Source organism: Gopherus evgoodei, unplaced genomic scaffold, assembly GCF_007399415.2.
Source record: "Gopherus evgoodei ecotype Sinaloan lineage unplaced genomic scaffold, rGopEvg1_v1.p scaffold_48_arrow_ctg1, whole genome shotgun sequence".
Lineage (NCBI taxonomy): Eukaryota > Metazoa > Chordata > Testudines > Testudinidae > Gopherus > Gopherus evgoodei.
In genome coordinates, this window is record NW_022060069.1 from 1,421,545 (window position 1) to 1,445,319 (window position 23,775).

At 68.0% G+C, this 23,775-nt stretch overlaps 3 protein-coding genes across 13 annotated transcripts in view; 2 read left to right on the forward strand and 1 right to left on the reverse strand.

The window, feature by feature from the left end:
• The window catches only part of SIPA1L3 (signal induced proliferation associated 1 like 3), a 124,753-nt gene extending 118,680 nt beyond the window's left edge, over positions 1-6,073 (forward strand). For 7 of the 8 annotated variants that reach the window (XM_030546669.1, XM_030546668.1, XM_030546674.1 and 4 more), the window contains 3 exons: positions 3,094-3,205; positions 3,684-3,765; positions 4,031-6,073. In XM_030546669.1, coding sequence (XP_030402529.1) covers positions 3,094-3,205; positions 3,684-3,765; positions 4,031-4,177 — 341 coding nt within the window. In that variant the 3' untranslated portion in view covers positions 4,178-6,073. The remainder of the gene's footprint in view (positions 1-3,093; positions 3,206-3,683; positions 3,766-4,030) is intronic. The other variant, XR_003998265.1, reaches the window with a different exon arrangement.
• LOC115642963 lies at positions 9-16,705 on the forward strand. The gene is made up of 2 exons (XM_030546681.1): positions 9-2,488; positions 16,695-16,705. The coding sequence occupies exon 1, from the start codon at positions 759-761 to the stop codon at positions 1,923-1,925; it is 1,167 nt and encodes a 388-aa protein (XP_030402541.1). The 5' UTR covers positions 9-758; the 3' UTR covers positions 1,926-2,488; positions 16,695-16,705.
• Positions 10,007-22,047, reverse strand: DPF1 (double PHD fingers 1). 4 transcript variants are annotated; one of them, XM_030546677.1, is made up of 12 exons: positions 21,965-22,047; positions 17,155-17,315; positions 16,277-16,369; positions 15,869-15,996; positions 15,406-15,495; positions 14,869-14,947; positions 14,391-14,522; positions 13,623-13,673; positions 11,714-11,833; positions 11,281-11,393; positions 10,974-11,055; positions 10,007-10,758 (listed from the first exon to the last, which is right to left on the reverse strand). In XM_030546677.1, the coding sequence occupies exons 1-12, from the start codon at positions 22,045-22,047 to the stop codon at positions 10,688-10,690; spliced, it is 1,203 nt and encodes a 400-aa protein (XP_030402537.1). In that variant the 3' UTR covers positions 10,007-10,687. The 4 variants fall into 4 exon arrangements, with proteins under 4 accessions (XP_030402537.1, XP_030402536.1, XP_030402539.1 ...); XM_030546676.1 differs by having other exon boundaries at positions 16,262-16,369; XM_030546679.1 differs by lacking the exon at positions 21,965-22,047 and adding an exon at positions 18,697-18,815 and having other exon boundaries at positions 16,262-16,369.
• Between the last annotated feature and the right edge of the window lie 1,728 nt (positions 22,048-23,775).

Below are 23,775 nucleotides of genomic sequence, written 5' to 3' on the forward strand. Positions count from 1 at the left end.
GTAGGAGTGCCCCGGTGTCTGCAGAACGCTTGCTGCCCCGGCCAGGGAGCCGCGCCCTGCCAGCGCGGGGGGTGCTGCCGGCTGCCAGTTAGCTGAGCCGCGCCCAAACAGCAGCGGTGTGGGGAAAGTATTGCCCAGTTAATGGCCGCGAGAGGGAAATTGAGGCACGACCTCCCTTTGCAGGAGGCGATGGTGATTGATACTTCCCGTGGCCTCGTAGAGCTCTGAGAACGGAGCTGGGGGGGGAGGTGCTGGAACTAGGGGTGCAGGGGGGGCTGCAGCTCCCCCTGGCTTGAAGTGGTTTCCATCATATCCAGGGTTACAGTTCAGTTCAGTGGCTCTCAGCACCCCCACGGTACCCATTGTTCCAGCGCCGTGGGGCAGCAGAGCAGGACGTTCCATGGGGGTTGCTGGGACAGTGGCGGGAAGTGGGTGTGAACTGGGGGTTTCAAAGCCGCCTGGCGTCCGTGAGTCTCCTCCCCGGGGGAGCTGCTGTCCCTTCGCTCCATCTCTGCCACCCCTCCTAGCTCTGACTCGGAGCCAGGCGGCCCCAGGCCAGCGGGGCCGGGCTGAGTCCCTCCATGCTGTCCCCTACCAACTCAGCACTTGGTCAGTGTCCTCCAGAGGGAGGGGTGGGCCCCCAGGTTCAGAGCCGTCCTGCGGGAGCGGATTCCAAGGGGTCTCTTCGCCAGGAGGGGACAGCTGCCCGGGCGAGTGTGGGCTCTCGGTCGTGAGGTGTCTGTAGGGTGGCACTGGGCATGCGAGGAGGCCCCAGCTCTGCGCTGGGGGCGTTCCCTGGGTGCGGTGCTGCAGGGGCTTGGAGCAGCAGGGGCCCTGCTCGGATTCCCCCGTTTCTGCCCCTAGGCCTGCCCTGCTGCGGGCGGGGTCAGCAAGGGGCTGATGGCTTTACTGCTGCCCGTTACACTGGGGTCCAGGGGCCCGTAACCCCAGCAGCGCGGCGGCTTCCCTGGGAGCAGGTTGGGGCCACGTGTCTGCGTTTTCCCAGCGCCTGGCAAAAGGCTCCGCCTGCTCTCTGCCTCTGGGATGGCCACTCCCCCCCGCAGCCATTGTTCGAATGGGGGCTGGGGGAGCGGGGGAAATCCAGAGGGGCTGGTGCCACTTCAAGTCCCCAAGAGCCTCGGGAGCCCGCGGGTACCTGGGCCTGGTGCAGTCGCCTGGGCCCGGTTCCTGCATCCTGCCGCTCTGAGCGGCCCCAGAGGCACCCTCGTCCCATCCAGCAGCAGGAAGTGGAAGAGGCAGGGGGAGCCCAGCGGATGGTGCGTGGGCAGTGCCCCTGGCTCTGGAAACGGGTGTCCTGCCGCTCTTGCAGCGCACGGGGGGGGGGGGCTTCCTTCGCCCGTCACGGCAGGGTGATCCGCTGCTCCTTCGCACCGGGCCGGCTCTTACCCCTCCCCTCTCTGGCTTGCCCCACGTGGCCGGTTCCGCCCAGTGCCCTGGAGCCACAATGTGTCCAGACCTGTCGAATCTCCTGTCTGTGCGTCACGGTCACATGGCTGGGAGCCCCACCCCAGGCTTCTGGCAGGGCCGGGAGATGCACGGGAGCCCTTGTCGTGCGGCTCAGGGAGAAATCCAGGTGCCCAGCACCCTGCTGTGACCGAGACCCCTCCCCAGGTAGGAGGCTGTTCCCCTGGCACTGCACCATGGTGAGTGTGTGGGACCCTGCGGTCCTGACTTGGGCAGCTCTGTTAGTGGTTAGAGCACAGAGCTGGGCCCCAGGGACTGGGCTCTGCTGTCCTCGAGTGCAATGGGGCCTGGTCATGGGCGAGCAGGGGGGGACAGTGGGTCTGGTGCTGAGTGGTAGGTGGGGAGCAGGGCACAGCGTATCCATCGGCTCCCACGGCTCTTCTGCACTGCTGCCCCTCCCCATGTCCAGCATCTGGGGGGTGTGGGGGCTTTGCTGGTGAGGTGCCTCCCTGCACCGCGACCCACGGGCTGTGCAGGGGGCAGTCTCCAGAGTAGCCTGAAAAGCCCTCGGGTCCCCTTGTGCTGTGGGGTGAGCCACACCTCTGCTCCTCACCGTACCCAGCTGCCGACTCTAGACAAAGCTGGGTCCAGCACGTCATCTCGCCCGTGACTTCCGCTGCCGCTCGCATCCCCAGGGAGCCACGGCCTTGCCAGCACGGCAAAGTAAACAGCCCCCACTGGGCAAGACTGCTAGCGTGGCCGAGGGGAGCTGTGTGCCGTGAGAGGCTGGCACTGGGAGTGCAGGCGTGGCCAGGCCTTAGCAGGGGAGATCTGAGCCCCCGTGGATTCTCCCCGCCCTGTCTCTTCCCATCATCCCCTTCCCGCAGTGAAATGTACCAATCTCTGGGGGTGGCTGCCTGCTTCATCCCCACACAAATACTGCCCCCCTGGCCTCCCATTCCCAGGGAGTGGGAAGTGTCAAGCCCCGAATTTCCGCTTGGAAGAGAGAGGCATGTAGCCAGAGCCAGCCATAGGGCAGCACAGTGAGGGTTTACTCTGGAAGGTGTGTGAGGAGGGGACGGGGTCCATGGGCTGGGCGGGAGCAGGTCTGTGCCTGGTGGGGTGTCCTGCGAGTGCTCGGCAGGCCTGCTGCAAGAGACCCCGTGGAGACTGGTGCCCCCAGGCGAGAGTCATGGGGGCTTGTGCCGTGGGCCTTCCACCCACAGCTGCATTTGACGTGGTTCCGACTTTCCCATGGTCTTTCGGCCGTGGCATGTCACCCTGCCTGGGAAACGGTCCCGGCCCCAGCCGTGCAGCAGGAGTCACGCTGGCCATTCCTGGAAGGGCCCCGTCTCTGCCCATGGACTCCCCAGGTGCCGCCGGCTGTGCTGCAGGACGGGGCAGTCGGTGAGAAATGGGGCTGGCAGCCCCTGATGCCCGCGCAGGGCTCTGTGGGCCAGGCGTGAGTCAGGCCGGGGGCACTGCCTGGGAATTGGGCTCCGGGAGGAGCTCCACTCCGGCGTGGAGCGGTGACTCGGGGACTGCCATGGCTCCGCATACAGCTTTGTGCTCTGGCAAGGGCTGAGGCAGGCAGCGCGGGGGCCCAGGGCGTACGAGTGCCGTCCGGGCATGGGCACGGCAAAGCACAGCCATTTCTTTGCCTTGTAGTGCAGAGAGCCGTCTCCCTCTTCTCCCTCAACGACTCAGCGCTGAGCCCCGAGGGCTCCCCCGCGCCCAGCCTGGAGAGACAGCCCACGCCCCGCACCACGCCCACCATGAGGTAAGCGGGGAGCCCGCGGGAGCCTGGCTCCTGCCTCCTCTGTTGTGTCCAGCAGCAGCCTGGGCTGCGGGCAAGGGCTCGGGCAAGCTAGCACCTCTTCCTGGCATGGCTCTCCATGGAGCTGGCGCTGCAGCCAGACGTCACGGGGAGGGCGCTGTGGGAACCGTCTGCCAGCTGTAGCGGGGTGGGGGCGGACATGCAGCCTCAGCTGGCCTGCATGGGGGAGCCCCCATCACGGCTGCGTCCTGACGCCCCAGGCACAGAGGGGTGGGAGGAGCCTGAATCTGTGTGTCTGTAGGACCGTGCCAGCGTTTCCTCCTTCCCCACAGCCTGGCTGGGAGACTGTTCCCTTGCCCCCGTGCTGCCCGCAGTGCCCATGGGCTGCATCAGGTCTCTGCAGCCCTGCCAGCTGCCCTTGCCTGTGCTGGGTCCCCAGCAGGCCAGCGAGACGCACTGACCCCTGTTTTCCCCTCCCCAGCGAGGAGCTGCCCCTGGACCTGACGGGGAAGGTGTGTCAGCTAGAGGCCATGCTGAAGCAGCTACACAGCGACCTGCAGAAAGTAAGGGGCTGCCCCCTTCCCCTCCTGTCGGCCCCATCGGGCACCCCCTTCTCTCTGCCACCGGGCAGCCTCTTAGAAAGCACCATCGGGCGGGAGTGTCTGTGCCTGGGGGCAAGGGGGCCTAGCGGCTTTGAGCCAGGACTCCCGGGTTCCCTCCTTGCTCCCGTTTGCTGTGGAGCTGTGAGAAGGCAGGTGGCCCGGCTGGGGGGGGGAGGGGGGACTGGCTGCATCTAGGAGCTCTCCAAACACCCCCTCTCTCGCTCAGGAGAAGCAGGACAAGGTGGTGCTGCAGGCGGAGGTGGCCAGTCTGCGCCAGAACAACCAGCGGCTGCAGGAGGAATCGCAGACGGCCAATGAGCAGCTGCGCAAGTTCGCCGAGATCTTCTCCAGCCCTGGGGATAAGGATCTGTGAGCTCCCCTCTCGGGCGCCAGGTGCCACGCACACCCAGCGCTGTACCGAGATCTCCAGCCCCGTGGGTAAGGAGCTGTGAGCTCCCCTCTCGGGCGCCAGGTGCCACGCACACCCAGCGCTGTACCGAGATCTCCAGCCCCGTGGGTAAGGAGCTGTGAGCTCCCCTCTTGGGTGCCAGGTGCCACGTACACCCAGCGCTGTACCGAGATCTCCCGCCCCGTGGGTAAGGAGCTGTGAGCTCCCCTCTCGGGCGCCAGGTGCCACGCACACCCAGCGCTGTACCGAGATCTCCAGCCCCGTGGGTAAGGAGCTGTGAGCTCCCCTCTCGGGCGCCAGGTGCCACGCACACCCAGCACTGTACCGAGATCTCCAGCCCCGTGGGTAAGGAGCTGTGAGCTCCCCTCTCGGGCGCCAGGTGCCACGCACACCCAGCGCTGTACCGAGATCTCCTGCCCCGTGGGTAAGGAGCTGTGAGCTCCCCTCTCGGGCGCCAGGTGCCACGCACACCCAGCGCTGTAGCGAGATCTCCAGCCCCGTGGGTAAGGAGCTGTGAGCTCCCCTCTCGGGTGCCAGGTGCCACGCACACCCAGCGCTGTACCGAGATCTCCCGCCCCGTGGATAAGGATCTGTGAGCTCCCCTCTCGGGCGCCAGGTGCCACGCACACCCAGCGCTGTACCGAGATCTCCCGCCCCGTGGGTAAGGAGCTGTGAGCGCCCCTCTCGGGCGCCAGGTGCCACGCTCTCCCAGCGCTGTACCGAGATCTCCCGCCCCGTGGGTAAGGAGCTGTGAGCTCCCCTCTTGGGTGCCAGGTGCCACGCACACCCAGCGCTGTACCGAGATCTCCCGCCCCGTGGGTAAGGAGCTGTGAGCTCCCCTCTCGGGCGCCAGGTGCCACGCACACCCAGCGCTGTACCGAGATCTCCAGCCCCGTGGGTAAGGAGCTGTGAGCTCCCCTCTCGGGCGCCAGGTGCCACGCTCTCCCAGCGCTGTACCGAGATCTCCAGCCCCGTGGGTAAGGAGCTGTGAGCGCCCCTCTTGGGTGCCAGGTGCCACGCACACCCAGCGCTGTACCGAGATCTCCAGCCCCGTGGGTAAGGAGCTGTGAGCTCCCCTCTTGGGTGCCAGGTGCCACGTAAACCCGGCACTGTACCCCCAGCCTGCTGGCTGGGTGAGGGCAGCAGCAGAGCCCTGGGACGCGCAGTTGGCTGGGGCAACTTGCAGGGCACTGGGGAAGCTGCTGATGTGCTGGGAGGGGTCTGTCCTTGGAAGGTGCATCGCCAGCCCTTCCGCACCTGCACCATGTCCCTGGCAGTGTGGGGCGAAACATGGGATTTATGGATCCGTATCTCTCCACACGGTGCCGGGGATCCGTGTCTGTTCTCTGCCTTGCCACCAGGATGTTCTTGGGGCACCAATGCCAGATGTGGGAGCCTGTTAAACCTGATGCAAAGGGCGCTGCTGGGCCCCTGGCTGGGACAGGGACTCCTTATCCTGCATCTCCCAGGATGACTCGCTCCTGGGGGCGAACCTTGACTAATCCAGGAGCTATCCCTGTGGAGTGACTTGATTCCAGCCTTGGGCACTGAGCAGCCCTTCTGCACCACGTGCTTACGGCCAGTTCCCAGGAGAGTCTGCCACGGACACAGCAATATGGAGCTGGGCAGGGTCACTGACCACGGCTCTGTTCAGAACTTGCGGTGTTTTTTCTGGTGTACAATAATTATAATGGGGCTGTACCTGTACCTGAGAGAATTTAAAAATTGCCCCCGACTCTGGAGAGCACTTCCTCAAAGCTAAATTATTTTCTAGCGAATCCAATGCAGAGAGCGGCTCAGGAAGTGCACATTGATTGCACTGGAAATGTTCTTTATAAAACACTATATTTGTATAAATGAGACTTTGTTTGTAAGACTTTTCTATGAGATTTCTGTGCGTGGCGCTAGGCCGCGAGAGGCAGCGCTCGCCCCTCCCAGCGCTCGCACCAGCGGGAGGGATTAACCTGCTCTTCTGGCGGTTGGTGGGTAATTGGGTGGGGGAGCGCTGCTTTGCCAGGGGCTGGGAGAGATGTGGGACCGATGTCCGTCCTTCGCCCCCAGCGGCTCCCGGGCAGGGCTGTGTGAGCTCCGCCTCTGGGGTTTGCTTTGCTGGACTGCTAGATCAGCACATGGCAGATGGGGTGACATTGAATTCCCTTTTCTAGCTGCCTCCAGAATCCAGCTGCTTCCCCTGCCTATCACAGCTCTGCCCAGGGGGCCAAGCTCTGTGGTGTGGGCCAAGCCCAGCGCTGACCGCAGGGCTCCAGGCAGCTAACGGGAGCTTTCCCGGCAGCTCGCATGGACACGGTACTTTGCTGCTCTACTTCCTTAACGCCCTCCCCTTTCTATGGCCAGGCTGAGCGGTCACTGGGCAGCTCGGAGCAGGAAGGTGCTAATTTCATATCGGTGCATGAAACCTCTCGTGCCTCCGCCAGCGGGCGCAGGCCAGTTCCCCGGCAGACCCAGCCCGGCCCAGTTCTGTGGGCTGGGGCCAGGCCGGGTCCCCGGTGGGCGCAGTACGTCCCGGCTCTGCGGGCTGGGGCTGGGGCCGGGTGTCCTGGCTCTGCGGGCTGGGGCCGGGCCGAGTGTCCTGGCTCTGCGGGCTGGGGCCGGGCTGGGTCCCCGGTGGGCACAGTGCGTCCTGGCTCTGCTGCGCTTTGAATCAGCCTGACATTGTAGCCTCCTGCCCCTCACCACCTCTCCTGGGGTGGGGGCAGGGAAGACCCTGGGCACAGAAACCACCTGCTTTCTAAGGGCTGGCGGCTGCCCGGCCCATCTCTGCGTGTTAGCAGCACGTTCAGCTGCAGGGAGTCCTGCAGGAAAGCTGCTGGCAGCTCCTGGGGAAGGCAGGTGCACCATGTCCGGTGCCCGTGTCCCATGCCAGGAGCCCCCGCTGCTGTCACAGCACATTGAGCTGCTCAGAACCTGTGGCGTCCAGGCCCTAGGTCCCATCTGCTCCGTGGGGCAAAAACATCTGCAGGATCCAGCAAACCCTCCTCGTTCCAGCAGGAAAGCAGAGGAGCCCACGGCCTGGCGGCAGGAGGTGGTGTCAGGTCTCACGGGATAGTTATGGAGCGTTTCCCCTCCCTGTGGGTCACACATATCTGTGCCCCCATCCCATGTCTGATCCATCAGGGTCACAGGCCTGGCCTTGCACACGAGGGAGCTGTAAATGTCTGGGTTGTTGGATAAGGTCCCTGCAGATTAAAATCTGTTGTCTTCCATTTTACCTCACGATTTGCTGATAGAAAAAGCAGCCTTTTAAATGTCTTTGTTCCCCCTTCGGCCCCTGATTGATTCTCCCCCCACACCCACCCCCCAGCAGGTAGGAGGCTTACAAGGAACTAAACCTTCCATACGACTGTGGCTCTGGATTGCAGCAGCCAGGAGCGTCACTATGGGGTGTAGTACGGTAGCTCCTGGCAAAGACCCCGGCGTAGAGCAGGGCCTGTGTGATGAAGTGGGACTGTTCTTAGTGTTTCCTCTGAATACTGTGTGGGTGCCTCAGTTTCCCCTCTGCATTTCTTAAGTCTCCAGTGTGCACAAATGGCCGACACTCTGTCTCCTGGCAACTAATGGCCGGGGCCCTTCCCCCCAGTGTTGGAGACAGAGAGGTCAGGTGACCTCCTGGCCCGGGAGAGAGACAAAGGCCAGAGAGAAGGGTCTGGAGGGGGTTTCAGTCTGGAGCTGGCTGGGGATGAGGAGTGAGGGCAGACGTGGGGGTCTGGCTCACTGCCCCCCAGAATGGACCCGGTTGAGGGGTCCAGTTCGCTGTACCTACAAGCTCTGTTTTAGACCCTGTTCCTGTCATCGAATAAACCTGTTTTACTGGCTGGCTGAGAGTCACGTCTGACTGCAAAGTGGGGGTGCAGGACCCTGTGGGCCCCCCAGGACCCCGCTGGGGTGGACTCGCTGTGGGAAGCGCACGGAGGGGCAGAGGATGCTGAATGCTCCAAGGGGAGACCCAGGAGGTGAAGCCGTGGGAGCTTCTTGTCCTGAACAAGTCTGCTCCAAGGGAGAGGAGGCTCCCCAAAGTCCTGCCTGGCTTGGTGGGGAGCAGCTCCAGAGCATCGCCCGGGGACCCTGTGACAGCCTGGTGCCACTTGCCCCCCCCGGGAGGTTGGATTAGGTCTGTTACAGCGCCACTGCCCCCCCCCTCCCCCCAGTCCCTGCATTGCCCCATGGATCTGACAGCAGCAACAGCCAGGCTCCAGCTGCCTGGGGCAGGGGTGGGGGGTCAGCCCTGCTGCAGCATGATGGGGAGGGATGAAAATCCCTCTAACTCCCCCCACACCCCTGACCCTGCCGGGTGCTTGAGACAAACTGGGCCTGTTCTTACTGGGGGTTGTGAATGCTGAGGGGGGGTGGCCTGGGAGGACGATCTGCCTGGGTGGGAGACTGGCTGGAGGGAGGAGACCTGAGCAGGTAAGGGGAGAACCCAGGAAGGGGGGGAGGCCAGGTGACACCTCTGCCCGGGAAGCTGAACAAAGGCTGGGGGGGAAGGAGATGCTGGGGAGTGGGGGGTTTCAGGAGCTGGCTGGGGAATGGAGGGAAGCACAGACAGGGCCCTGACCCCCCAAATGGGGCTGTGGGGCTCCTGGGACCCCAAAATGGACCTAATTAGGGGGGATCCTGTTGTTTGTGCCTGCAAAACCTGTCTGGGATTGTGTTCCTGTCCGAATAAACCTGCCTTCCTAGCTGGCAGGGAGCTGGGGATGCAGGGCCTTGTGTCCCCCCACACTGCATGACCCTGGCAACGAATAACCCTTGTGGGGGGGGTCATCACACTCCCCTCTGGGAGCAGCTGCCCCTGCTCCTAGGACTGACCCCACAGCCTGGCTCTAGCCCCTCACCCCCCTCTCTCCTGCCCCCAGTGGGGCCAGAGTCCTGGGTGCGGGGGGAGACCCAGGCGAGGGATTGTTTGGTTCCCACAGCCCAGTGCCCCCTCGCCCTGGTCCCCTTTGGAGGGGGGGTATGTGCAGCCCCCTGAGTGGCTCATACTGCCCCCACCCCCACCCCCGGGAGTGCAGAGATTATATCCCAAGCTGGTGGGTTAAGTGGTAAAAAGTAGGTCACATCTGAAGGCTGCCACCAGCCCCCCCACGCTCCCCCCAGGGCTGTGGGGGGGGGGGGCGGCAAATCCTGCAGCTGAGTGATGGGTTGCTGTGATGCCTGAGGCCACGTGGTGCTCACCACACAGGAAGTGCCTCATCCCAAACTCCCTGTGTGCCCCCCCCCCCCTGCAGCCAGGACTCCTGGGTTCTGTCCCCAGCTCTGGGAGTGGAGCAGGGGGGCTGGGAGCCAGGACTCCTGGGTTCTCCTGCCGGCGCTGGGAGGGGAGCGGGGGGGCTGGGAGCCAGGACTCCTGGGTTCTCCTGCCGGCGCTGGGAGGGGAGCGGGGGGGCTGGGAGCCAGGACTCCTGGGTTCTTCTGCCGGCGCTGAGAGGGGAGCGGGGGGGCTGGGAGCCAGGACTCCTGGGTTCTTCTGCCGGCGCTGGGAGGGGAGCGGGGGGGCTGGGAGCCAGGACTCCTGGGTTCTCCTGCTGGCGCTGGGAGGGGGGCTGGGAGCCAGGACTCCTGGGTTCTGTCCCCAGCTCTGGGAGGGGAGCAGGGGGGCTGGGAGCCAGGACTCCTGGGTTCTCCTGCCGGCGCTGGGAGGGGAGCGGGGGGGGCTGGGAGCCAGGACTCCTGCGTTCTCCTGCCGGCGCTGGGAGGGGAGCGGGGAGCCAGGACTCCTGGGTTCTCCTGCCGGCGCTGGGAGGAAAGACGCCGAGGTTGGGCCACTGACCATGTTTTAATGCACAGAACAATCCAAGCACATTGCAGACGGCAGCACCAGAACGACACCATGAACACAAGGGGGGGTAGCCAGGGGGAGGGCCTACAGGCTGGCCACTGCTCCTGCCCCCCCACACTCCCCTGCCCCTTTTTTTGAATCAGGAACAACAGAAAATAAATACCCACATCAAACAGTTTCGTGAGGGGCACTGCCCCCCCCCCGCACGGTTCCTCTTGCACTAAAATAAATACCCCTGGGTGGGGTCGGGGGGGGCCTGGCCCCATGAGACGCAGCACTGGGGGCTGTGCCAGGGAATGGGAGAGCAGCAGTGGATGTGCTAGCCCCTCCCACCCCCCCAGCACTAAGGGCCTGTGCTAGAAGAGCTCAGGGGGGCAATGCCCCCCCCCAGTGACTGTGCCCCCCCTCGCCCTGGGAGAAGAAAAAAAATTCTATTTTCACATCATGCAAATGCCCCTTCCCCTGGACGCCCCCAGCCAGTCGGGGGGGTCTCTGGGGAGCAGCCCCCTCCCCAGGAGCACCCAGGCCCAGCACTGGCCCCACCCCCCACCTGGGGTTATGGCTTTGAGGAGGATTTTGGCTGAGGGGGGTGCACAGGAGCTTCCCCCCCGGGAGTGCTGGAGTCAGGGGGGGTCCTCCCACTCGCTCTGGTCACGGTGCCCCCCCAGTGGGCGGCTCTAGGAGAGCGTGATGTAAGCCGAGGCCTTGTCCTTCAGCTGCCGCAGGCACAGGTAGCAGCTCCAGCTCCCTGTGGGGGGGGGAAGCGTCAGCCTGGCCCCCCCCCACCGGCCCCACGCAGCCTCCCCAGCCCCCCACACCGGCCCCACGCAGCCCCCACGCCCCAGACTCCCCAGCCCCTCACACTGGCCCCATGCAGCTCCCCCGCCCCAGACTCCCCAGCCCCCCCCCACCGGCCCCACCCAGCCCAGCTGCACAGGATTGGGGGAGCGGGGGGGGGCTCACCTTCCGGGGGCTCTGCCATGGGGGGGCTCAGGCAGTACATGTGGTAGCCCCGGTCACAGTCATCACAGAACAGCAGCTGGTCCTGCGGGGGGGAGGGGGGAGGTCAGTGGGGCGCAGTGACACCAGCCTGTGCCGGGGGTGGCAGGGGGTGGGGGGGAGTTGGGGGGGTCAGGGGTTGGCGGGTGCAGGAAGTGGGGCACGTGGGGTGGGGGGTCGGACTGGCAGTCGCAGGTGGGGCACGCGGGGGTGGGAGGCTGGGGGGCGCAGGCAGTGGGGCACGCGGGGGTGGGAGGCCGGGGGGGCTCACGTCATTCTCCGAGGTCCCGCAGAGGCTGCAGGATTTGCACTCGATGCACTGCCAGCGGTACGTGCGCACGGCCGCCGTCATGTTCACCGTGAACTGTAGACACGAGGGGTGACCTGCAGGGGGCGACAGAGCGGGGCGAGTCGGGGGGGGTGGCCCAGAGCGAGCGATTCCCCCCCCCCCGTACCACCTGCCGGCCCCGCGACTCGGCCCTGGCGGGGAAGGGCCGGGACCGGCCAGGCTGAGACCCAGCAAACTCGGCACCAGCCACGGGCACAAAGAGCCCCCCCCAGCCAGGGGCGTCCCAGGCCAGCTCCTGTCACCCCCTGGACAGCAGCTCAGCCGGGGGGGGGGGCACATGGCCCAGCCCCTCAGCAGGGACCGTGCGACCGGACGCCCCAGCCCTGTCCCCACCCCGTCGCCCCCCCAGCGTTACCCGAGCGCCCGCAGTCCGCGCAGGAGATCAGGTCCTCGGGGCAGCCGGTTTTCTTGGCCCCCCCTAGGCAGAAATCACAATAACCGTTGGGAATGACCGAGCCGTCCGGGGCTTTCTTAGCTGGAAAACAGCAAGGGAAGGTGGAGATGAAGGGGGAGCAGCAGCCCCCCCACATACCCCCCCGGCCCTGGGGCGCCCCACACACCCTGGTTCCAACGTGGAAGCCCAGGGTTACGCAACTAGCCAACCCCCCGCCGTCCCTAGGAGCCTCCCACTGCTGCGAGCTTCCTCAGCCAGTGCCCTGGCAGCCTGACGCCCCCAACCGCCCCCCGCTGCCTCCCCGGGCCCTGTGGGGCCTGCAGGGCTCCTTTCTCCCCTCCCAGCTGCACACGACCCGGGCAGCCCCACAGGGCCGGGCGCAGTCGGGGTGTGAGCTGGGGCCCCGGGGCCTGAAACTGCCCCAACCCGACTTCTCCAAAGCGCCCCCAGCAAATGGGCCTCGGCTACAGGGTGGGGGGGGCTGGCAGGGGGTCTGGGGGCGGTTGGTGGGGGGCGGGTAACTCAGCAGGGGGCTCTGGGGGACAGGGGGCTCAGCAGGGGGGCTGGCGGAATGATGGGGGGTTCAGGGGGCGGGGAGCTCGGCAGGGGTCTCTGAGGAACGGGAGGTTTAGCGGGGGGGCTGGGGGCTCGGTGGGAGGCTCTGATGGGCAGGGAACTCAGCAGGGGGCTCTGGGGGGGGTTTAGCGGGGGGCTGGGGGGATCGGTGGGGTGCACTGGGGGTGAGGAACTCAGCAGGGGGCTCTGAGGAATGGGGGTTTAGCGGGGGGCTGGGGGGATCGGTGGGGTGCACTGGGGGTGGGGAACTCAGCAGGGGGCTCTGAGGAATGGGGGTTTAGCGGGGGGCTGGGGGGATCGGTGGGGTGCACTGGGGGTGGGGAACTCAGCAGGGGGCTCTGAGGAATGGGGGGTTTAGCGGGGGGCTGGGGGGATCGGTGGGGTGCACTGGGGGTGGGGAACTCAGCAGGGGGCTCTGAGGAATGGGGGTTTAGCGGGGGGCTGGGGGGATCGGTGGGGTGCACTGGGGGTGAGGAACTCAGCAGGGGGCTCTGAGGAATGGGGGTTTAGCGGGGGGCTGGGGGGATCGGTGGGGTGCACTGGGGGTGGGGAACTCAGCAGGGGGCTCTGAGGAATGGGGGTTTAGCGGGGGGCTGGGGGGATCGGTGGGGTGCACTGGGGGTGGGGAACTCAGCAGGGGGCTCTGAGGAATGGGGGTTTAGCGGGGGGCTGGGGGGATCGGTGGGGTGCACTGGGGGTGGGGAATTCAGCAGGAGACTCTGAGGAACGGGGGACTTAGCAGGGGGCTGGGGGCTCAGTGGGGTGCACTGGGGCAGGGAGCTCAGCAGGGGACTCTGAGGAACAGGGGCTGGGGGCCCAGTGGGGCGGGCTGGGGGTGGGGAACTCAGCGGGGGGCTCTGAGGAAGGGGGGGCTGGGGGCTTGGTGGGGCGCACTGGGGGTGGGGAACTCAGCAGGGGGCTCTGAGGAATGGGGGTTTAGCGGGGGGCTGGGGGGATCGGTGGGGTGCACTGGGGGTGGGGAACTCAGCAGGGGGCTCTGAGGAATGGGGGGTTTAGCAGGGGGCTGGGGGGATCGGTGGGGTGCACTGGGGGTGGGGAACTCAGCAGGGGGCTCTGAGGAATGGGGGACTGGGGGCTTGGTGGGTCGCACTGGGGGTGGGGAACTCAGCGGGGGTCTCTGAGGAATGGGGGGCTGGGGGCTTGGTGGGGCTCACTGGGGGGTGATCTCCCCTGGCTGGCCCCAATGCCCCAGTCACTTTCGTCCTCTCCAGGTCACGTTCACGGCCCCACACTGGGGTGGGGGCCCGGCCCCCCGGGCTGCGGGGGGGGTTACCTGTGTGTCTGCGCTGGTTCTCGGGGACCCAGTTCAGCTCTTTGTAAAACTCTGACGGGAACAGCAGAAACCAGACAGAGAAGATTAAATTCAGCCCTCCAGCCACCCCCCGCCCCACACCCAGCTCCCGGGGGCAGGCTGGGACCCCCCCACCAACAGCCGATGATCAGGGGAGCCCCCCACCCTACCCATATACCCCTGACTAGAGTGTGGGCCCTGGGGAGAGGGGCACTGTGACCCCCCCGGACCTCCGATGGAGGGCTGGGCATGAAGCAGGGGGTAGCCTGGGGTCAGGCTCCTTCCCCATCCCGCTGCCCCCCAGGGGGCTGGTCACCCCCAAACTACCCCCCACTGAACAATTAGAAACCAGCCCCCCCTGACAGTGACCCTGCCCATGGGGCCCTGTGGGGCTCCTGCCCCCGATGTTGACCCTGCCCATGGGGCTCTGCAGGATGCTCCCCCACCCGATGGTGACTGTGCCCGTGGGGCCCAGCAGCCCCCCCCTCAACGGTGATGCTGCCTGTGGGGCCCTGAAGCCCTCCCCCGACGGTGACCCTGCCCATAGGGCCCTGTGGGCCTCCCCCCCAACAGTGACCCTGCCCATAGGGCCCTGTGGGCCTCCCCCCCGATGGTGACCCTGCCCGTGGGGCCCTGTGGGCCTCCCCCCATGATGGTGACCCTGCCCGTGGGGCCCTGTGGGCCTCCCCCCCCGATGGTGACCCTGCCCGTGGGGCCCTGCAGCCCCCCCGTGGGGTCCCCGGGGCTCACGCTTGTGGTTGTTCTTGCGGTGCAGGGGCAGGGGGTGTCGCTCCGCGTTCTCCTCGCCCTCCTCCTCCGCCAGGTGGGTGTGGGTGTAGTGGTAGCTCAGCCCGGGGCGGTTCTTGTAGCGCTTCCCGCAGACTGGGGGGAGGGCAGGGTCAGAGCCCCCCACTGCGAATCCCCTGGGCGCCCGGCATTGCCTTCCCGGACGCCTGGGTCCCATCCATGCCCCCCCCAAGATGGAGGCTGTAGGGCCCCCTAGTGCCCAGCGCCCTACATTGCCATCCCGGATGCCTGGGTCCCATCTGTGCCCGTCCCCCCCCGAGATGGGGGCTGGGGGGCCCCCTAGTGCCCAGGGCCCTGTGTTCTTGTCCCGGATGCCTGGGTTCCATCTGCCCCCCCCCACACACCGAGCTGGGGAGCCCCCTAGTGCCCAGCGCCCTGCGTTCTTGTCCCGGACGCCTGGGTCCCATCCCCACACACTCACTGTCGCAGACGTAAGGCTTGTCACGGTCCTCCAGCGAGGTGGCGTCCTGCCTCTTCCGCAGGCCCCCGATCCCGTAGGCCTGGGGGCCGGGAATGGGGTGTGATGCAGCCGGACAGGCCCCCCGGCTCCTGCCCCAGGCCCAGCACAGAGCCAATGGGGGTGGGGGCATCCAGGGAGGCCTTGGCTCCCACCATCTCCTCCTTTCCCATACACCTCCCTCCCCGTATGCCCCCTGCCCTCCAGCTCCTCCTGCCCCATACATCCCCCTGCCCCCACCTCCTCCTCCCCATACGCCCCCCGCCCCCTGCCCCCATCCCCGTACGCCCCCTGCCCCCCAGCTCCTCCTCCCCCATACGCCCCCTGCCCCCTGCCCCCACCCCCTTACGCCCCCTGCCCCCCATACACTCCCTCCTCATACGCCCCCCACCCCCATACACCCCCTGCCCATACGCCCCCTGCCCCCCAGCTCCTCCTCCCCCATACGCCCCCCGCCCCCATACACCCCCTGCCCATACGCCCCCTGCCCCCCTGCCCCACCTTGCCCTTGGCCTTGTTCTTGCGTCGAGGGATGTCGTCCTCCAGGTCGTCGCCCTCCAGGTCGTGGGGGAACTCGCCCACCTGCTGCTTCTGCCACACACAGTGGGGGGAAAGTGTCAGAGCTGGGGGGGTCAGAGCCCTGGCCCCCCCACCCCATGGCACCACCCTGCCAGGGAGCCCCCTCGGGAGGGGCCGGGGCCCGAACCCCAGAGGGGGGCGGACTGGGGCTGCCCGAATCTGACGGGGGCTCGCCCCGGGGGGGGGGGGCAGACTGGGGCTGCCCGAATCTGACGGGGGCTCGCCCCGGGGGGGGGCGGACTGGGGCTGCCCGAATCTGACGGGGGCTCGCCCCGGGGGGGGGGGCGGACTGGGGCTGCCCGAATCTGACGGGGGCTCGCCCCGGGGGGGGGGCGGACTGGGGCTGCCCGAATCTGACGGGGGCTCGCCCCAGGGGGGGCCTCACCTGACAATCCAGCACCAGATCCTCCTCCTTCAGCTCCATTTTCTTGTCCCCGGTCTCGGCGCAGAGCAGAGCCTCCAGCACCGGCCCCTCTGGGAGCCCCCCCTCCTTCTTCAGGGGGGCCTCGCAGTCTGGGGGGGCGGCACGTCAGAGCGGCTGGGACGGACCCCCAAACACAGGCCCCCCGGCACTCCGACACCTTGGGAGAGACCCCTGCTAGCGCCCCCCTCGGCGTTACCATGGAAACCAACTGAGCCCCCAATGCTGCCCCTGCCCCCCGAGCCCCTGGTGGGGGAGGGGCTGAGAATCTTCCCCCACCAGTCCCTCATGCCCCCCCATCTCCCCCCTCCTCCCGCTCCCCCTCCCCCTGTACCCCCAGCTCCCCCAGCTCCTTACCGATCCGGAACTCACAGGGCCTCAGACGTGGGTCCTCCAGGATGCTCAGTCGCTGTTTCTTCCGCCAGCAGCGGGCTGGGTACGTGTAGATCTGCCCCGGGGCCAGGCCTAGGAGTGGGGAAGGGCATGTGACATGTGCCCCCAGATTCCCCCCGCAAGCCCCAGTGTTCACAGCCCCACGGCTCAGCTGCAGGGGCTGCTGGCCAAGAAGGGGGACCTGCGGGTCAGGAGTGAGGGGCACCGGCAGAGCTGGGGGGAGCCCAGGGCTGGGCTGGCAGGGGGCTGCAGGTTGGGAGTGAGGGGCACGGGGAGGGTGGGACGCAGTGGGGCTGAGCTGGTGGGGGGTAGCACCGGTGGGGCTGGGCTAGCCAGGGCTGTGGGTCAGGAGTGAGGGGCAGTGGTAGAGCGAGGGAGGCAGGGCTGGGGTGGCAAGGGGCTGCGGGTCAGGAGTGAGGGGCACCGGCAGGGCAGAGCGGGGTGGGGCTGGGCTGGTGGGGGGCACCGGTGGGGCTGGGCTGGTGGTGGGGAGCTCCGGCAGGGCAGAGGAGGGTGGGGCTGGGCTGGTGGGGGGCACCGGTGGGGCTGGGCTGGTGGGGGGGGCACTGGCGGGGCAGAGCGGGGTGGGGGGGGCTGGTGGGGTGCACCGGTGGGGCTGGGCTGGTGGGGGGGAGCACTGGTGGGGCAGAGCGGGGTGGGGCTGGGCTGGTGGGGGGCACCGGTGGGGCTGGGCTGGTGCGGGGGAGCTCCGGCGGGGCAGAGCGGGGTGGGGCTGGGCTGGTGGGGGGGGCACCGGCGGGGCAGAGCGGGGTGGGGCTGGGCTGGTGGGGGGGGGCACCGGCGGGGCAGAGCAGGGTGGGGCTGGGCTGGTGGGGGGGAGCACCGGCGGGGCTCACCTGGCCCCCGGTGGGTCTTTTCCATCCAGATGTAGCAGTTGTTCTGGGCCACGCCGGTCTGCGAGTCGAGGAAGGGCAGGCGCATGCTGCGCTCGGCGCAGAGCCGCGCATTGTAGCTGCGACAGTGCTCGATGGCCTCGCGATAGAACTCCTCCCCCAGGCTGGCGAGACAGGGAGGTCAGGGGGGCTGGGGCCTGCCCGACCCCCAGAGTCTCCCCCCCAACCCCGGAGCATCTGCACCCCCCAAGTCCCAACATCTCCCCCCAGCCCCAGGGCCGCACAAGCCCCTAACGAGACCAGATCACACCCCCGTGTGGACCCAGACATGTGGGGCAGCAAGTCCCAGGCCTGGTGGGGGACAGAGACACCAGGACAGGGGGACCCCCAGGGAAAAGGTCACCCACACTCAGGGGGAGGGAAGGACCCGGTGGGTCGCAACCAAGGGACCCCGAGTGGCCAGGCTGGGACCCTGAGCACATTTCACCCCACCGCCGGCCTTTCACCTCGGCCAGCTCAGGGGCAGCACCAGCGCCGAGCAGGGGGCTGCGGGTCAGGAGTGAGGGGCACCAGCTGGGCTGGGGAGGTCTGGGGGTTACGGGGTGGCACGTAACCTTGCTGCTCACATGCTCAAAGAATCCATAAATAATCCCCCTCCCAGCCCCTCCCCTGTTCCAGGCCCCCCCATCCACACAGGGCGCATCGATGCCCCCCAGCCAGACCCGGGCACTACCCGTCCCCCCACAGCGCCTGGGTCTGGCTGGAGGGTGCCCAGGTGCTGCCCATCCCCCCATGGCCCCTCGCCACCCCCGCCAGACCTGGGCACTGCCCCCCCAAACGGCCCCTCACACCCCCCCCGCCAGACCCAGGTGCTGCCCATCCCCCCATGGCCCCTCGCCACCCCCGCCAGACCTGGGCGCTGCCCCCCCAAACGGCCCCTCACCCCCCCGCCAGACCCAGGTGCTGCCCATCCCCCCGTGGCCCCTGGGCACCCCCGAGCCAGACCCGGGTGCTGCCCGTCCGCCCACAGCCCCTCGCACCCCCCCCGCCAACCCCCCCCGTCTGTCCACCCACCTGCACAGGATCAGTGTCCTGCCCACCCCCGCGGGGCCCCCGGGGCACAGAGCCCGGGACAGCGGCCGGCGAAGGGTCCGAACCCCGGGCACAGGCGCTCCAGGTCGGGTAGTGATCGCTGGGGGGGGGCGGCTGGGGGGGCGCGGGGGGCCCGGCTGCGGGGGGGCCAGGTCCGGCTGGGGGGGCCCGGCGGAGGCGCGGGGGGGGCCGGCTGCGGGGGGGAGCAAGGCCGGCTGGGGGGGCGTGGGGGGCCCAGCGGAGGGGCGGGGAGCCCGGGGGAGGGGCGGGGGGGTCGGCTGAGGGGGGGTTGGGCCCGGAGGGGGGGACGCGGGGGGCCCGGCGGAGGGGCGGGGGAGCCGGCGGAGAGGGGAGGCCCGGGGGAGGGGCGGGGGGGCTGGGCCCGGAGGGTAGGACGCGGGGGGGGGGGCTCCCGGGCCCGGCCCGGCTCGGCTCGGCTCGGCTCGGACTCACCCCCGGAGCGGCTCCTGCAGGGCCGATCCCATCCCGCGCTGGCCCCGGACTCCGGCCGGTTTCATTCATTTCCCAGCCGGGGGGAGCCCATCGCGCCCCCCCCCCCGCACCCCGGTGCACGCTGGGAGATGCAGCCCCCCCCGCACCCCTCTGGCCGCGGTCCTGCCCCGGGGCCCGTCGCGGGCTGCGCGTGGTGGCGCTGGGGCGGCAATGGGGGGGCGCTGGGGGGGTCACAGCTGGAGGGGGGCAGGGACTACAGCTCCCAGCGTGCCTCGCGTTTGACAGCTGGCAGGCCCGCCTCCGGGGGGGCCGGATTGGCTGGGCCCGAGGAAAGGGGGGTCTGGGGGACTCAGGGAAGGTGCCAAAGGGAAGGGGGCGGGGCCGAGTCACAGCCCCCCCCCCCCAGTGCCAGGAGGTTGCGGGGTATCAGAGGAGATGGGGGGTTGTGAGTGGAGCCCCCTCCCTGCACCAACCTTGCAACTGCAGCCCCAAGGATCAGGGTGGGGGGCTGCTGTGGGGATGGTACCAGCGGGGTGGGGGGGCCCAGTTTACACTAGGGGGCCCAGCTGATCCAAGCAAGACCCTTCCCCCCCATTGACCCCCCCCAGCTCAGAGCAGGGGGCAGGGTCCCCAAGGTGCAGGACAAGCCCCACCCCTGACCCCCCACCCCTTTGTAGCATCTGGAGTCTCCACAAGTGTGTGTGTGTGTGGGGGGGGAGAATAGCAGTGGCTCATTGGCCAGCCACTCCTGGCTCCCAGCCTCCCCCCCCCGACCACCAGGCCCCACTCCCCTCCCAGACCTCGGAGAGAACCCAGGAGTCCTGCTCCATGTGTGACCTTTGACACTTTGTCTTTGGGCCTCAGTTTTCCATCTGTAACATGGGGGTAACGATCCTGCCCCTTTCTGTCCAAGCTGCGAGCTCTGGGCACAGGGACCATCTCACTGTCAGGCCTGGCCAGGGTCCGGGCAGCGCCTGGCACAGGGGACCCCCGAGCTCAGTCTGCTGGGGCCCCCACTCTCAGCTGGGGTCTGGGCAGCGCCTGGCACAGGGGACCCCCGAGCTCAGTCCGCTGGGGCCCCCACTCTCAGCTGGGGTCCGGGCAGTGCCTGGGACAGGGGACCCCCGAGCTCAGTCCGCTGGGGCCCCCACTCTCAGCTGGGGTCCGGGCAGCGCCTGGGACAGGGGACCCCAGAGCTCAGTCCGCTGGGGCCCTGATCTCAGCTGGGGTCCGGGCAGCGCCTGGCACAGGGGACCCCCGAGCTCAGTCCGCTGGGGCCCTGATCTCGGCTGGGGTCTGGGCAGCGCCTACACAGGGGACCCCCGAGCTCAGTCCGCTGGGGCCCCCACTCTCAGCTGGGGTCCGGGCAGCGCCTGGGACAGGGGACCCCCGAGCTCAGTCCGCTGGGGCCCTGATCTCAGCTGGGGTCCGGGCAGTGCCTGGCACAGGGGACCCCCAATACGGGATAATCTCCCGTCTCCTCTGAGCCCTGGGGCTGCTGGAAGCCCGAGCCAGGGGCGTGCACCCCCCCGCCTGCTGCGGATTCCGCCAGGTCCAGCTGCCTGGGCCGGGGACACCCCGCAGGAGCCCGGGGAGGGCGGGGCTGGGGAAGATGGAGGCGGCTGCAAGGGGATAATGAGATGCTAATGAGGGCCCTGCTGCCTGCGTGATAAGGCACCTGAGCAGCTGCCATTCGCTCGCTCGCGAGGGGTTAACCCTTCGGCCTCCGGGGGGGCCAGGGCCAGGGGCTCCCAGCTCCCCCCCGCAGGGCGCGGTTCCATCAGGGGCTTGAACCCAGGAGTCCTGGCCCCCAGCCCCCTGCTCTAACCACTAGCCCCCACTCCTCTTCCAGCACCAGGAGAGAACCCAGGAGTCCTGACTCCCAGCCCCCCCTGCTCTAACCACTAGACCCCACTCCCTTCCCAGAGCTGGGGATAGAATCCAGGAGTCCTGGCTCCCAGCCCCCTGCTCTGACCACTAGACCCCACTCCCTTCCCAGAGCTGGGACAGAACCCAGGAGTCCTGGCTCCCAGCCCCCTGCTCTAACCACTAGCCCCCACTCCTCTTCCAGCACCAGGAGAGAACCCAGGAGTCCTGACTCCCAGCTCCCCCTGCTTTAACCACTAGACTACCCTCCAGCTGGGGATAGAACCCATGAGTCCTGGCTCCCAGCCCCCTGCTCTGACCACTAGACCCCACTCCCTTCCCAGAGCTGGGGATAGAACCCAGGAGTCCTGGCTCCCAGCCCCCTGCTCTGACCACTAGACCCCACTCCCCTCCCAGAGCTGGGACAGAACCCAGGAGTCCTGGCTAACCAGTTTTATCCTAGCACTGGGATGACGGTCTAATGTTAGGGGATGGGGAGACTGGCAATCCTGACGCCTGGGTTCCAGCCCCACCTCTGCTACAGACCTTTAGCAAGTCCCTGCCTCACTGTGCCTCAGTTTCCCCCGACCCAGGAGCCGAGTGCCCTTATACACGTCACTAGGCTGCTTAGGCCAGAGCTATCTCAGGCCAGGTGGGGAGGGGCTGGGACTGCATCGCTCAGCCCCCCAAATGCCTCCTCCTGTGACAGCAGCAGTGATACCCCCCCGGGTGTGGGGGGGACACACTGCATTGCCAATCAGCCATGCCAGCCAGGCCCGGGCCAAACCCAGTGCCCCTGTCCGGAGCGGGCGGAAGGACAGAGGCGGCGGTGATGGGTGTGTCTGGGGATGGACAGACAGCGGGGTCTGTACAGGGCGGGAGGGATGGAGATAGATGAGGGGGGGCTGGAGCTGTGTGGGGATGGACAGGGAGCCGGACGGGTGGGGCTGGGGGTGGCTGGAGACGGACCCACAGAAGGATGTGGGGATGGATGGGGGGGCGGGGAAGAGTGGGGCTCGCCGGGGGGGCGGGGCTGGCTCTGGCCCAGGCAGGCCCCTGACCCCCCCAGGAACTTTGCCTCCCTGGCACCACGAGAGCCGCGCCCCCCGCAGCCTGGGCCGGGGGCTCGGCCCCGCCCCCTGCCAACCGGCCTGAATCCGGGCTCCAGCGGTGACACCCCCGCCCCCCCGCCGCACAATGGAAATTGCAGCCCCCCCAACCCCCACCCGTGGGAGCCGGCACAAGCGAGCCCCGAGGCGCCGCGCCCCCCGGAGAGGATTCAAACGGGGGGGGGGCAGCCGGAGGGGCTGGGCTGGGGGTGGGGTTATTGGGGGGCATCAGCTGCACAATAGCAGCGCCCCCCGCTCCCGCCTGGCCTGGCTCGGCTCGGCTCGGTACTCACGACTTGAGCGGGTTGTGCACCGCCGCGGCCATCCCAGCAGCCCGGCTCCCCGCTCGGCTCGGCGGAGCTCGGTACAATTTCATTCATTCTCCGGGACTGATGTGGGGCAGGGGCAGCCAATCAGGGGGCCCTCCCAAAACTGCAGGTGCATCCTGGGAAATGTAGTCCTCCCTGCAGCCCCTCCCCCCCAGGTGAGGCAGGCAGGGGCTGTGCTGGCTGGGGGAGGTTCTCCCCGCCCCCCCGGGAGGAGGCTCTGGCTCGCCATGGCCTGGGGCTTCACTGGGGGGGGGGTGAATCGTGGCAGGGCAGGAGGCACAGGTGGAAGTCATGGCAGATTGGTGGGGGCTGTGAACTCCGCAGGGGGAGCACATGCCAGATGGGCAGCAGCTTGAGGGGGGGATTTTCCCCCCCCCGCCTTGATCATGGCAGCATCTAGACTGAGGCTCCAGACCTGGGACCCCGGCCGAGATCAGGGTCCCGTCAGGCCGGGCGCTGCCCAGACCCCGGCCGAGATCAGGGTCCTGTCAGGCCAGGCGCTGCCGAGACCCCGGCCGAGATCAGGGTCCCGTCAGGCCGGGCGCTGCCGAGACCCCGGCCGAGATCAGGGCCCCATCAGGCCGGATGCTGCCCAGACCCCAGCTGAGATCAGGGTCCCGTCAGGCCGGGCGCTGCCCAGACCCCGGCCGAGATCAGGGTCCCGTCAGGCCGGGCGCTGCCGAGACCCCGGCCGAGATCAGGGCCCCATCAGGCCGGATGCTGCCCAGACCCCAGCTGAGATCAGGGTCCTGTCAGGCCGGGCGCTGCCCAGACCCCAGCTGAGATAAGGGCTCGGTCACCTGGGTCCCAGCCAATGTCCAGCCTCCAGGCCAGATCTACCCCAACACCGAACCCCCTTCCCTTGCTGGATGAAAGGGACTTGTGCCCAAGGACAAAGTTTGAAACAGAACCCAGGAGTCCTGATGCCCAGCCCCCCCCCCCTAACCACTAGCCCCCACTCCCTTCCCAGAGCCGTGAGAGAACCCAGGAGTCAGGCCTGTGCCCCACCTCCAGCTGACAGGTGCTATACCAGCGCCAGCTGTTGTGACTGGAGCAATGTCCCGGGATGGTTTTAGGCCCGATGGGGCCCAGGTTGGTGCGTGGGGCTTTCTCCTGCCAGCCCTGGCCCTGCTGGGAAGTTCACTTGGGGCATCCCAGGAGTTGGAAATTCTCCAACCTTCCTTTGCTGCAGCTGCTTTCCCTGGGCGGGCGCGGCTCAGCTGCCAGGGGAGAACCTCCCCCAGCCCATCCGAATGCCCCCAGCTCCACCTAGCGAGAGCAACCCGCATGACCCTGGCCTTTCTCAAGCCCCCCCGCTGCCCTTCAGGGGCATTCGGAGCCAAGCTGGCCACCTGCTTCCCCTGTGCCCAGGGACCGCCCGTGCCAGCCCCCCATGCCCAGCGCAGGACAGGAGCCCAGCCAGCAAATGGGAGACCTGCCTCTGCCAGGGCACCAGCCTCGTTGTTTCCTCTTTGGGATTATAACAGTGCTGAGCTGGGATTAGGGGCCCGGTCCCTGCCCAGACCCCTCACTGAGATCAGGGCCCCATCGCGCCGGGCCCTGGCCATACCCTGCCTGAGATCGGGCCCTGTTGTGCCGGGTGCTGCCCAGACCCCGGCCGAGATCAGGGCCCCGTCGCGCCGAGCCCCATCCAGACCCAAAGGGAGACACACCCTGCCCCCAAGGGGTCACACGTTGGGATTTTTATCACCATTTTGCCCATTGGGAAGCTGAGGCACAGACAGATGCAGGGATTTGGCCACAGTCACTTGGGG

Coding starts and splice junctions, on each gene's coding strand:
- LOC115642963 (XM_030546681.1), top strand. CDS start 759: ATGCGAGGAGGCCCCAGCTCTGCGCTGGGGGCGTTCCCTGGGTGCGGT.
- DPF1 (XM_030546676.1), bottom strand. CDS start 22,047: ATGAAATTGTACCGAGCTCCGCCGAGCCGAGCGGGGAGCCGGGCTGCT. Junction 16,370..17,154: donor AAAGACCCACCGGGGGCCAG/GTGAGCCCCGCC, acceptor CCCCACTCCTAG/GCCTGGCCCCGGGGCAGATC. Junction 14,523..14,868: donor CAAGCCTTACGTCTGCGACA/GTGAGTGTGTGG, acceptor CCCTCCCCCCAG/TCTGCGGGAAGCGCTACAAG.